The sequence below is a fragment of the Medicago truncatula genome, chromosome 3 (assembly GCF_003473485.1).
Source record: "Medicago truncatula cultivar Jemalong A17 chromosome 3, MtrunA17r5.0-ANR, whole genome shotgun sequence".
Lineage (NCBI taxonomy): Eukaryota > Viridiplantae > Streptophyta > Magnoliopsida > Fabales > Fabaceae > Medicago > Medicago truncatula.
In genome coordinates this window covers 1,413,429-1,426,895 of record NC_053044.1, presented here as the reverse complement: position 1 = coordinate 1,426,895, position 13,467 = coordinate 1,413,429, and the positions used below count along the sequence as shown (strand labels likewise).

The window sequence follows — 13,467 nt, the reverse complement described above, 5'->3', positions numbered from 1 at the left end:
CAAATATATATATATATATATATATATATATATATATAGGATTTGCTAGAACACACCCACTAGTTTTTATGTGGGAGTGTTTTAGCTAGCTACACCTTCAGGTATATTTAACTACTTTTTAGTTATAACTTGCTAAAACACACATTCTAAAAAATAAGTGGATGTATCCTAGCAAATGCCTATAGGAGTTGCTAACATACACCCACTTATTTTTTTAGAAGGTGTGTTTTAGCAACATTCACCTTAAGGTGTATTTAACAATTTTTTAGTTATATCTTTGCTAAAACACACCTTAATAAAATTTAGTGAGTGTATCCTAGCAAACCCCTATATATATATATATATATAATGATCACCATTAGGAAGTGGAAGTCCGCTAATGGATTTGCAACTTTCTGAGTTTGCAGGCCTTTTTCATATATCCAAGAACATGTGAGCACCAGTTATAAGATGATACCCCAACTGGATCTTCTAATATGTGCGCATATTGGAGAGATACAAAGCTACTATTAGTGGGACACAAAATTTTGTGAATGATAAAACAGATTGCACCCTTCACCCACGTTTTTGGTTTCTCTAGTGTCTTCAATATTCTCTCCAAATCTGCCACCTTCAAAAAAGGTGAATAATTTTCATCCAGTCCTAATTTTGTCCTCAATCTCTTTATTGCTGCATCAGAGCAGAGATCAACGTTAATCTGCTTCCCCGCCATTGGAAGCTCATACACCCTATGTACATCATCCTCTTTCAATGGAAGTACCTCGGTCTTGCTTAATGTAATCCACATGTGCTTTTTGTCAAAGTTTCTAACAACCCAATCCACAAAGAAAGTGTGGACTTTTGGTCCAGTTGCAGATATGCAACATTCCTCCAAAGCCATTGTCATTCAAAAGCTCAATTATCTCCTCTTTTCTTCTTTTGCCATGTATTGAATGCATAAGCTCATATACCTTAGGTATACTCATCTTGTGCCTCAGTCTTTGTTTCGCATTTTCATCATCCGAACTTCCTTCATCAGAATCTTGTGCTTCAGTCTGTTGTTTCTTTTTTTTTTTTATGTTTCTTTATGTGCTGCTTCTTTTCTTTACCTTTAGCCTCTCCTGTTTTCCGCTCCTTATTTTTATCACCACCGGATGATGAAGTAGTGACATTCCTTTGCTACTCCTCCATTTGTGTGAGTCCAAAACTGAATGATGGCAATGACTGTAGGTCCTTATTTTTTTCACCTGCTGGATCAAAGAAAACCATTAAACACATCTAATGGTTTTGACATAAAGAATTTCACTACAATGTGAAAGAAAATAATGTGAAAGAAAACAAAAGAAAGAGAGAATCCTTTCAGGGAATGATTGATTTTCTGGAACAGGCGCGACATTAACACCTTATTTCTTTCACTTTCATTCAGCGTTAAGAAGATTGAATTAGTGGGTACATGTATCAATGAAATGAATTTCTTGGGAAATGATTTCTTGTCAAAAGCAAAATGAATTTATGAGTACATAAACCATTTCCCAAGCAGAAAATAATGCAAAGTTAAAAATATCTTGATACTAATGTCTTTCTTTTGTTTATTTGGTCATTTCAGGCTGGTGGGTTCTGTAGAACAATCAAACTCTAAGCACAAGTATATCTCTCAAATGTTGAGAATGATTCTTATTCAATATGAAAGTTAACAAAGGCTAAATAGCTACAAGGAAAGAAATAAACTGCAACCCACGTTTTACAATCCTAGAACGTGGAAGTGGCTAAATAATAGCAACAACTATAACTGATGCAAATCAACATCTGTCACTCCTAATAATTAGGATTATTAACTCAGTAAAATAAAGACCAACAAACTAAACTAAAACTACTCCAATAACCAGCAATTAGACCCCACTTACTCAACATTTCCTCCCCTAAACTGAAACTTCTAATACCAATCAGTTTACATCTGTTGCTGGTCGAACTCCAAGTAACCCGCGAAGCCTTTCAAATACTTCTAATTTCAGTGGCTTTGTCATGATATCAGCTATCTGCTCATCAGTTTTGCAGTGCTTCAGCTCCAGCTCACCATCTTTAATTAGATCACACAAGAAGTGGAACCTCACATCGATGTGTTTGCTTCTTCCGTGCATAACAGGATTTTTGGACAACTTAATTGTGGAACTGTTATCACAAAATATTGTAATATACTTACAGTGAGAATGACCAATCTGGTTTAGTATTCTTTTCATCCATATGCCTTGACATGCACAAGCAGCAGCTGCAATAAATTCTGACTCGGTTGTGGACAATGATACAACAGGCTGCTTCCTTGAACTCCAACACACAGCTCCATTAGAAAATAAAAATGCATACCCTGATGTGCTCCTTCTGTCATCTATATCACCCGCGTAATCACTGTCAGTGTAGGCTAGCAGCTCATTCTTGACTCCTCTCTTGTAGAACACCCCCATCTCTATGGTTCCTTTTAAATAACGAAGCACCCTTTTTGCCGCCAGCATGTGTGCTTCCTTAGGCTTAGCCATATACCTACTTATGAGACATACAACATACATCATATCTGGCCGGGTGGCTGTCAAATACATGAGACTTCCAACCATTTGCTTAAACAACGTTGCATCCACGTCTGCACCTCCACATTCTTTTGTTAGCTTAGTACCTGGAACAATAGGATTCTTCACCGAATTGCAATTTTTCATTCCAAACCTATCAAGGACTTCTTGAGCATACTTCCTTTGGCACATATGAATCCCTTCAGAACTTTGTTGTATTTCAACACCTAGAAAATATTTCATTTTTCCTAGGTCTGTCATGTCAAACTCTAATTTCATAGAGCTTTTGAACTTCTCACAAATGCCAATATCATTCCCTGTAAATATCAAGTCATCAACATAGAGACTAATAATAAGAATTTTAGCTCCTTCAATCTTGACAAATAGAGTAGGCTCATAGTTGCATCTTTCAAACCCTTCTTTAATAAAGTATCCTTCAATCCTGCTATACCAGGCCCTAGGTGCCTGTTTTAATCCATATAAAGCCTTCTTAAGTTTGTAAACTTTGTCTTCCTTTCCTTCTTGCACATACCCCATCGGTTGTTCAATAAATACAGCTTCAATTAGTTTACCGTGCAAGAATGCACTCTTTACATCCAACTGAAACACTGGCCATCCCTTTTGTGCAGCCAAAGCCAAGACAACGCGAATGGTATCCCATCGTGCCACCGGAGCAAATACTTCATTATAGTCTACCCCGTATTTTTGGGCATAGCCTTTCACCACCAAGCGTGCTTTGTATTTATCAATCTCCCCGCTTTCATTCAGTTTGGTCTTATATACCCATTTGACACCAAGTTTTTTTGCTCCATGTGGTAAGCTCACCAACTCCCATGTGTCGTTTTTCTCTATGGCTTCAATCTCTAAATCCATCGCATTCTTCCACTTTTCACTCTTTGCAGCCTCTTCATAATAAATTGGATCTTGTGACATAAAGAAAGCTAAATCTTGCACATTCTCCTCCTCGGACAATTCTTCTCCAGTTACATAATCTTGCATCCATATTGGTGCACTTCTAATTCTTTCTCTGTTTGAGTGCAGATTATTTACTTCAGGTGAGGTTGATTCACTTCCTTCATTTGAGTCACTTGAGGTTGATGCTTCATCTTCTTGTTCTTCCTCAACATTTTCAATTTCACCAATGTCACTAAATTCATGATTTATATCTCCCGAATCAAACTTTACCTCTTCATTACTCCTCCCCCAATTCCAGCTCTCATTTTCTTCAAATACCACATCTCTGCTTGTCACTACAACCTTAGCAATGAGATCAAAAAGTCTATAAGCCTTAGACTCATTACTTACACCTAGAAGCACACATTTGTAACTTTTGTCATCCAACTTCAATCTTTTTCTATCCGGTATATGCACATGGCCAATGCACCCAAAAACCCTGAAGTGCTCTACATGTTAATTTATCACTGCATTCATTTATTCATGTAGAGGTATTTTTTTTGCAGATTTATTGTTGACAGATGAAGAATTGCAAGATTTAACCCTCACAGAAATTGAGAAGCATTTGCAATCTAACGGAAGAAGCTTAAGAGAGTTCAAATGTATGCCATATCCAAGCAATTATGTTCCAGATTTTTTGGGAAATAGACTGATATACGAAGAAAAAAATTATGATCCTGTTTTCCAAAAACAAGTTTTTGAGCAATTGTTTGGATCTCTTACAGGTTAGAATCATATCTATCTTATTTAAATTTGTTTAAAAAAAAAAAATCAAACTAACACAGAATAAATTTCTATGTTTTATGTTTTTATGTTAGATGAACAAAAAAATATTTATAATAAAATCATGGAAGCAGTGACAAATGAAAAAGGTGGAGTCTTTTTCCTCTATGGTTATGGAGGAACTGGTAAAACATATATGTGGAATACTCTGTCTGCATCTTTAAGGTCCAGAGGTGGTATTGTTCTCAACGTTGCAACAAGTGGTATTGCTGCCCGGTGGGAGGACTGCGCATTCAAGATTCAAGATTCCTGTTCCTACACTAAAATCATCAATCTGTAACATAGAGAAAGGAACTGAATTGGCTGAACTTTTGAGACAAACAAAGTTAATTATATGGGATGAGGCACCAATGGCGAATAAATTTTGTTTTGAGGCTTTAGATAAATCACTGAAGGATATTATGAGTGTAAGAGGAAAACCTTCAAAACTCATCTTTGGCGGGAAAACTATTGTATTTGGAGGTGATTTTAGACAAATACTACCAGTAGTGCCAGGGGGAAATAGATTTGATATTATCCATTCTACAATAAATGCCTCATATATTTGGGACCACTGCCATGTATTGAAATTATCCAAAAACATGCGTCTTTTGCATGGTCAGGCAGAATGTTCAGAGGATACCAAAAAATTTTCTGAATGGATTTTGAAGGTTGGAGATGGAAAATTGGGTGAAGGAAATGATGGTTACAATGATATTGAGATTCCAAATGAACTTTTGATATCAAATTTTACAGATCCCATTGAAGCAATTGTGCAAAGCACGTATCCGAATTTGTTGGAAAATTTTCAACAGGAAGATTTCTTGAGAAATAGGGCCATATTAGCTTCAACCATTCAGGTTGTTGATGATATCAACAACTACGTTTTGAATCTTATTCCAGGTAATTCACTTATTCATATTTTATTTTTAAAAATATAATATAATAAATCAACACTTATGTCTCATTCATTACATAGGCGAGGAGAAGGAATATTTCAGCTCAGATTCAATAGATCGCAGCAAAGAAAATGAAAATGATGCCTATGAGCAGGTAACACCAGAATTTCTTAACTGTCTTAGAACATCTGGATTACCTAATCATTCTATAAAACTCAAAGTTGGGACACCAATAATGTTATTAAGGAATATAGATCAAGCTGAAGGTTTGTGTAATGGAACTCGATTAATAGTCACAAGGCTTGCAAATCATGTCATTGAAGCAAAAATTATAACTGGAAAAAATATTGGAAATCGGGTATATATTCCGAGAATGTCAATGTCACCTTCAGAATCGCCCTGGCCGTTCAAACTTGTGCGAAGGCAATTTCCAATTGTTGTATCTTTTGCAATGACAATTAACAAATCGCAAGGCCAATCCTTGGATCATGTTGGTTTGTACTTGCCTAAAGATGTATTCAGTCATGGACAATTATATGTTGCCTTATCTAGAGTCAAAAGCAAGGAAGGTCTAAAGATACTAATACATGATAAATCCAAAAAGAGGCTATCTAATACAACAAATGTTGTGTTTAGAGAAGTATTTCAAAATGTAAACTGAGGTTAGCATCTAATGAGTAAATATTCAATTCTAAATGTTTAATTTTACATTGTCATTACATGATAAATATCATTTTCTAATACACTTTCCTTTTCATAACTTAACTATGCAGGACACACAATGAGCAGCTGCCAGCTTTTTTTATTTTAAAGATAAAAAAATTCAAAGGATGTTCCTCTCATATTTTGCCTAACTGGTACACTTACTGTCTCTGTTTTATTTGATTTCCATTTGTGGCGATAATGATTCAGAACAGTTTGGAAGCTGCGAAGTGTTCTTGTGGTGAAAAATATGGTGATGGTATTGCATCTCATGATTGTAATCATACACAGTTTTCTTCCACCAAGTTGGCCAAGCAAATTAAGAGGGAGTGATCGGTTTTATCCTTGGGTATTTTTTGGAAGATATGCCATTGTATCTTGCGAAGTTATTTGATCTATGGTCTATAGTAGTTTTATCCTTCGCATAATGGCTTTTGGTTTTGCATCAACCATGGCTGCTTTTGGTCAAGTGTAATATATTAAGTTTGACATTAGAGCTTGCTAGAATAAATGTGTTATGGTCAAATATGATGTACGAAAATATCCACAACGTTGTACTTATAAATAACTGTGTTTATATTAGTATCTGCTAAGCTTTTGTTTATCTTTAGTATTGGCATGACTAACAGAGAGAATGGTGCGAATACTTGGTTAAGGGAAATGGATTAAACCTCAAGAAATTGGTTGCTAAACTCACTATCTATATATGTTGTTCCTTAACTGTCCCTTTTTTCTTTTCTTGAACAACCTGTTCTAAATAATAACTAAATGTAAAGTGGCCGAGATTGAGGCTATCATGGCAAATTCCTTTCAATTTATGCTTCTGACACAGATTTAAAATAGAATTGCTCAAATAGTCTATCTATGTTGAAGATTCGGCCGTGTTTGTGCTATGAATGACATTGGAATCCAAAATGGTGTCTTGGCATTTAAGGCTAGGGAGTATCTTCTGGGCGCAGTAGTGGTTCTGTTTTGGGCTGGGGGGCTTCTGCTGTTTTTTAACCTGCACGAGATCAAGGGAGATTGTTGCACTGCTGCTGCTATGGTTGCGGTTCTGTCATAGGCTGCTGGGAGGCTGCAGTTTTTTATCAGTTTGATCTCTAGCAGGTTTGCTGATCTGCTAAGAAAGTTGTGTATTTCCATTGTCTCACTACTACTTCTCAGTTATCTTTCACTCTTTATATCTAATGTTTTTTTGACTTAACCTTTGACAATTGCTCTTAACAATTTTGACTTTGTCCAATGTACTATATTTTTAATAACTGCATAACTTATGTATATTAATTATGTATTTAAATTGAATACTGCGTGATAATCATAACCATAAAAATAATTTGAATCAAAACAAAATCTCATAATATAAAACAATCAATATGTATTACACAAACATAAGAAAGATTTAACATTACATTAAGGATAGGAATACAACTTTATTAGTTTAGTTTCGCATTGTACCTTTATTCTTACAATATATTGCTAACTATCTCTACGTACGTTCAATAAGCGTCACATACAACATGCGTGATTCAATCGTATAAATAAATATTAAACTAGATCCAACTGCAAATTTCTTTGAGGCAATATACTCAAACCAACCATCACCAATGTACCTCAAATTTTCATCTCTTGGATCGGTCACAATAGCACATTCATATAATGTCTCTGTTTCTTCATCTACTAAAGTTAAGCTACTGTGATCGTTCATAATTAGTTTCTCAGAAACATTTTTTGGAAAAGGCTGTAAAAAAATTAACCATATACAAATCAACATTATCAATGATCGTATAAAAAAAATATAGATAGATTGGTGTAGAAATAAAAAAAAAAAAAAAGGATTACCATAGCAGTTGTGCCATCAATACACCTTTGAGTTAACTTATGAGTCCAAGAAATAGATTCCATCTCAATATTACTTTGCTATCATTTAGTGTACATGCACATGATACCTCATTCAAAGGTCTTTAAATAGATACTAAAGAGATTAAAAACAACGCTATAAACATCCAAATTATTTTTTCCAATATCATTATCTTGCATGTATAAATTTATACATTTGTTGTTGAGAGAATGAAATATATTACACTATATATGACACATGTAACAACCTAGGAATGCAGAATCAATCATTTTTATGATATGTAGAAACTATCAAATAAACAATTCATGTGACATCATAAACAACAAAATTGCCCCTTCCAATATCATTACAAAAAATATTAACTTATATTCTCAAGATATAAATTAATAGTTCAAATACAAAAATCATTTATTTTGTTTTTTAATGTTTCTTAACATGTGTCTATAAATCACAAATAAGCACTACTATATTATTAATCGTCTTAAAAAAAATTAAGATAAAACAAAATTTATTTAATTTCATTATTTTTTTAAAGTAATTTCAATGTCATTTAATCATTACAACTTCAAAAATATTTTTATACACACTATCATACAAAAACATCTTTTAATTTTTCAATTAATGCTATATGGAAAAAAATATTGACATATTATTATAATAACAATCTATATTATATAATATACATGTGCAACAACGTATAGCTTACACAAATAAATTTGCACATTTGTTGCTAGGAGAAAGAAACACATTAACTTGCATATGGAATATGTGGCAACTTAAAACATAACAACTGATGATTTTTACAACATGCTTCCTACAATTTTTGAACAAAACTACCTTCTGTAGTCATCTCTCACTTTTCTTCTCTCTCCTTTTTTTTTTTCTCTCACACAATCAGGGCCCCAATAAGGAGCTCTGATACCAGATGTAGAACAATCAAACTCTAAGCACAAGTATATCTCTCAAATGTTGAGAATGATTCTTATTCAATATGAAAGTTAACAAAGGCTAAATAGCTACAAGGAAAGAAATAAACTGCAACCCACGTTTTACAATCCTAGAACGTGGAAGTGGCTAAATAATAGCAACAACTATAACTGATGCAAATCAACATCTATCACTCCTAATAATTAGGATTATTGACTCAGTAAAATAAAGACCAACAAACTAAACTAAAACTACTCCAATAACCAGCAATTAAATCCCACTTACTCAACAGGTTCCCTGAGCCAGAGATCATTACTACAACCCTAAAGACTTTGATTTTGAAAAAAAGAAGTCATTTTCATTTCGTGATCAGGTGAAATAACAACAAAATTAAAACAAAATACCAATAACCAAAAGCAAAATTACATGAACTAAAACCAAAAGATGCTATATTTTCAAGGGCTAAAATTATGTCAAAACCAATATTAAAACATTGGTGATATTGTTTTAGACACCCCTTCTACATAAAAAAATCAACATAAGAAAATGTACTTTGTTATGCATATAAAGAAATAGATACTAACATCGAACCTTCTAATGGAAATGACAATGTAATATAGCAACACCACGTTATGCATATAAAGAAACAAATTAAATATTATAGAAAATAAATATTACTCACACAACTAAAACATATTCTGCAACTAATTTACATTTTCATGCTATGAATTAGTTGGAGGGTTCAATGTTAGAACAACCTGTAGCCACATCTTTGTCCACCATTTCAGGAACAGAAAATGCTATAAAAGTCATTGATCATAAACAAAAGGTATTTCCTCTTTTTTGCTTGTATTCTTTCTGGAACTTACATATTAACATTAAAATATTACAAATGAGTTATATGTACATGGGAGATATGCTTCGGCCTCCAAATGAGTTGTTGAAAGATGTGTAACAAACTATAAACTAACTAAGAAACATATTAGGAATTAATTTATACTTTAAACACTTTTAAGATATATGCTTCAACTTATTTACATTTTCAGGATCAAAGCATTCATTCTCTAAATGACAACGCTGTCATGAATGTAAGCTCAAATATTTTGTAATTATTTTGTAGTATTTAGAATTTGAAACGCATGCAGTCTGAAATCCGACGTAGTCAGTACATGTACATCGGTGGTTGTTTGATCGAGATAGGTCTAACTCCAAATCTAAGTACAGAAACCATTTCCCAAGCAAAATGGTTTTGGGATAAAAAATCGGTTGAATGTCATAAAAACCATGAATGAATTAATCCACTGGATACCAAATCTAAGAGATACGTAAGCTATATTTCTGATAGATACATGACCATCAACAAATACGATTGTTAATCAATATATACTAGAATCTAGAAGGGAAATTTTGACGATTTTAAACCAAATCTACGAGATACCTAAGCTATATTTTATACCTAATCTATGAGAATAGAGTCAAATAGAACTTATGAAACCATTTCAAAACCTATAATCAATCAACATTTCCTAATGTGTTATAAACCTATAATCAATTTCAATTCAGCTAATGTTTCAAATCAACACTCTGAAACCATTTCCAACTAACATATACAATTTTTAAACTATTTATGTGAGTTGATTTTGCCCAATTCGAAATTAAACTGTCAATTTGAGATGATTTTCCCCAATTCGAAATTAAACTGTCAGTTAGGGTTACACAAATGCAATTACTTTCCAAACTAAACAAAACCATTTCTAACTAACATTTCCAAATTGAAAGCACAAGATACACTTTCAAAACTATTTGAGCAAGAAATCATATATGATAAGTTCGAACCTGTTTTGTTTTCATCATTTTGTTGTTTGTTTCGCTTGAATGGTGATGATGATGCTTCCCGTGATGTTGAATGGTGATGAACTCTGTGATGGCGATCAGTGACAGCGACAGTGATGGCGATGAACACAGCGACGGTGGGTCTAACATAGTGATGATAATTTCGGTGACGGTGATGGCGATGAACACAGCGACGGTGGGTCTAACACAGTGACGGTGAGCAACTGACCGGCGAAGTTGTAAGCAACTGATCGGAGACGGTGAACGTTTGGTTTCGTTTGGTTTTGGAGAGAAATGAGCTTTCGTTTTGGAGAGAAATGAAAATAGATGTATGACAAATGGACTTTCAATTGGTTTGGGGGGGGGGGGGGGGGGGGGGGGGTGTATGATAAAATGGGTTGGGTGTAGGAAGCAATTATGCATGGTGCATAACATAACCCCTCCCTTAATGAGAAGTTGAATATCTAAGAAAACAATTTTCTTTGAGTGAAAATCTATTGTGTTAATTATGGGGTCTCAAGAAGGGAAAGCAAACACATTCAAAACTTTTTAAAAATTTGTAAACAAGATATGAAACTGTAGCTTGAAAAGAATGAAAGGTGATTTGTTATGTAAGATAGGAGATGGTATCTATTGATTAGATAGGTAGTAGTGAATATGATCCCATAATTTTAAAGACATTTTTACATGAATAGTGTCAGTGTTTTCTTTATATTTAACCATTATGATGGTGTGGTGTGTAGGAGAATGAATGTAAATTTGTGGGTGATTCTTAATTCATTGTGATATGTGATAGTGAAGGGAAGAAATTCACCACCAGCATCAGTTTATCCAGACTCAAGCACCAGTTCAACGAGACCGCAACGAGTAACATGATCTCCAACAGGTGCAAAAATTATGAAATTACACGAATTTGAGAGAATTCTGCAATTGTACGAGAACCCTTTTGCAATAGATTTGAGCTCATATTAAATTTGACGAGATCGTATTTTCATCCGCGTAAATCAAATGCAAGGAAGAAATAAAATAGAGAGCAAGGAGGACGAAATCTTAGACATACTCCATGTGCACTTGTTAACAAGATAACACTGGTGAGTATATATATATATATATATATGCTATTTAACAAAGATTTACAAAGTAGCTAATATAGTTAACGGTTTAATTACTCTTTTAGTCCCTTAATTTATTTTTTGGTTTCATTTTGATCTCTTAACTATTAAAAGTTTCGTTTTGATCCTTTAACTTAATTTTTGGTTTCGTTTTGGTCCCTTAACTCTTCCTCCGTCAACCACTTTGGTCCTTTATGTTAGGATGAATGTATTAAAGTTAAGGGACCAAAATGAAACCAAAAAATAAGTTAAGGGACCAAAACGAAACCAAAAAATAAGTTAAGAGACTAAAACGAAACTTTTAATAGTTAAGGGACCAAAAGGAAACCTAAAAATAAGTTATGGGACCGAAACGAAACTTTTAATAGTTAAGGAACCAAAACGAAACTAAAAAATAAGTTATGGGACCAAAAGAGTAATTAAGCTTTACTCTCTAACATGAAAAAACAAAAATTAAGACAGTAATTGGTGTACCTACGACGTTAAATTTGAAAGCATTAAATTAACAATTGAAGAATTGTGTTAAATGCGTTTTTGGTCTCTCCTTTAAGTTAAATCATAGAGTAAATTACACTCCCTTCTTCTCAAAGATGTTTGAATTACACTCCCATCTCCTCTTATGTTAAAATATACACTCCCCTCCCCTTGAAAGTAAAATCTACAACCCCTCCCCTATAAGATGCTTGAATTACAACTCTCTCCCTTAATAGTTAGATATGCACTACATTTTAATCTATTTTAACATAAATAAATATTTTTATGATATATACTAATTTTGAACCACCATTTAAGAAAAATAAATTCATTTCTTTATAATTTAAATGTCAATGATAATTAAATTTAAATATTTTGTTATTAATTTTATAATTTATAGTATAAAATTAACTTTTAAATAACCATACTTTATTTTCTTTAGTAATTTTTCACATATTTTAATTTTATCTTTGGTTGTTTCATATTTTATAATAGAGTTTAAATATATATGTTAATGAAATCGTGAATAAAAAATAGCAAAAAATATGTATTCAAATTTTGATTATATTAAAATAGACCTGCAATACTATTTTTTCCAAAGTGTGTTAGATAATTATTTTTTGGCTAGATTTTTAGAAAATAAAAAAATATTAGGGGAGTAAAGTGTAGATTTTAACATAAGAATGGAGATGAATGTAATTCAAGCTTCTCTTAGGGGAGGGGAGTGAAATGTTTTCTAATATGCTTTGAATAAGAGGGGAGGAGAATGTATATTTTAACATAATAGGGGAGTGGAGTTTAATTCAAACATCTTTAAGGGGAGGATAGTGTAATTTACTCTAACTCATATGTAGAATTCATATTTTTGAATAAAATTTTGCAAATAAATTTACAATATTAATAAAATCTCTCAAAAGAAATTAGATTTTTTTTAACAATACATGAATTAAGGGCCCTTTTGTTTTAGATTTAAAAAAAAAGTTTTTTCTTTGTATTTCTAAAAATGGATTTTTTTTTTAAATTTATTCAAAAATAGTAGAAGTTATTTTAAACTAAATTTGTATTAAGTTAAAAAAGAAACTTTAATATTTACTAACTTAAATATTCATGGTTCGAGATTTTACATAGTAAAAATGACATCTTTCAAAAATGATTTTAATGAAAATCTATTTGAAATAGCTTTCTTTTAGAGATTTTTTTTAATAAATTTTAGTATCCAAAAAAATTATATCAAAATGATGAAATACTTAAAAAGACATTCTAAGATAAGCTGTTCAAACGAATTATTCATTTGGATTTTTCCTTAAAAATTTATTTGTTAAAAAAATTATAACAAAAACATATTACATTACAAAAATTTATTTTAAAAAAAACTATAACAAACAGACCATAAATATGAATTTTATATT

The 13,467-nt window shown here is 32.4% G+C and overlaps 1 protein-coding gene across 1 annotated transcript; it reads right to left on the bottom strand.

Moving 5' to 3' along the window:
• Positions 1-7,209: 7,209 nt before the first annotated feature.
• LOC120579766 (uncharacterized) lies at positions 7,210-7,849 on the bottom strand. The gene is made up of 2 exons (XM_039832488.1): positions 7,694-7,849; positions 7,210-7,592 (listed from the first exon to the last, which is right to left on the bottom strand). Exons 1-2 carry the CDS (start codon positions 7,754-7,756, stop codon positions 7,341-7,343), a joined length of 315 nt encoding a protein of 104 aa, XP_039688422.1. The 5' UTR covers positions 7,757-7,849; the 3' UTR covers positions 7,210-7,340.
• Positions 7,850-13,467: the final 5,618 nt, after the last annotated feature.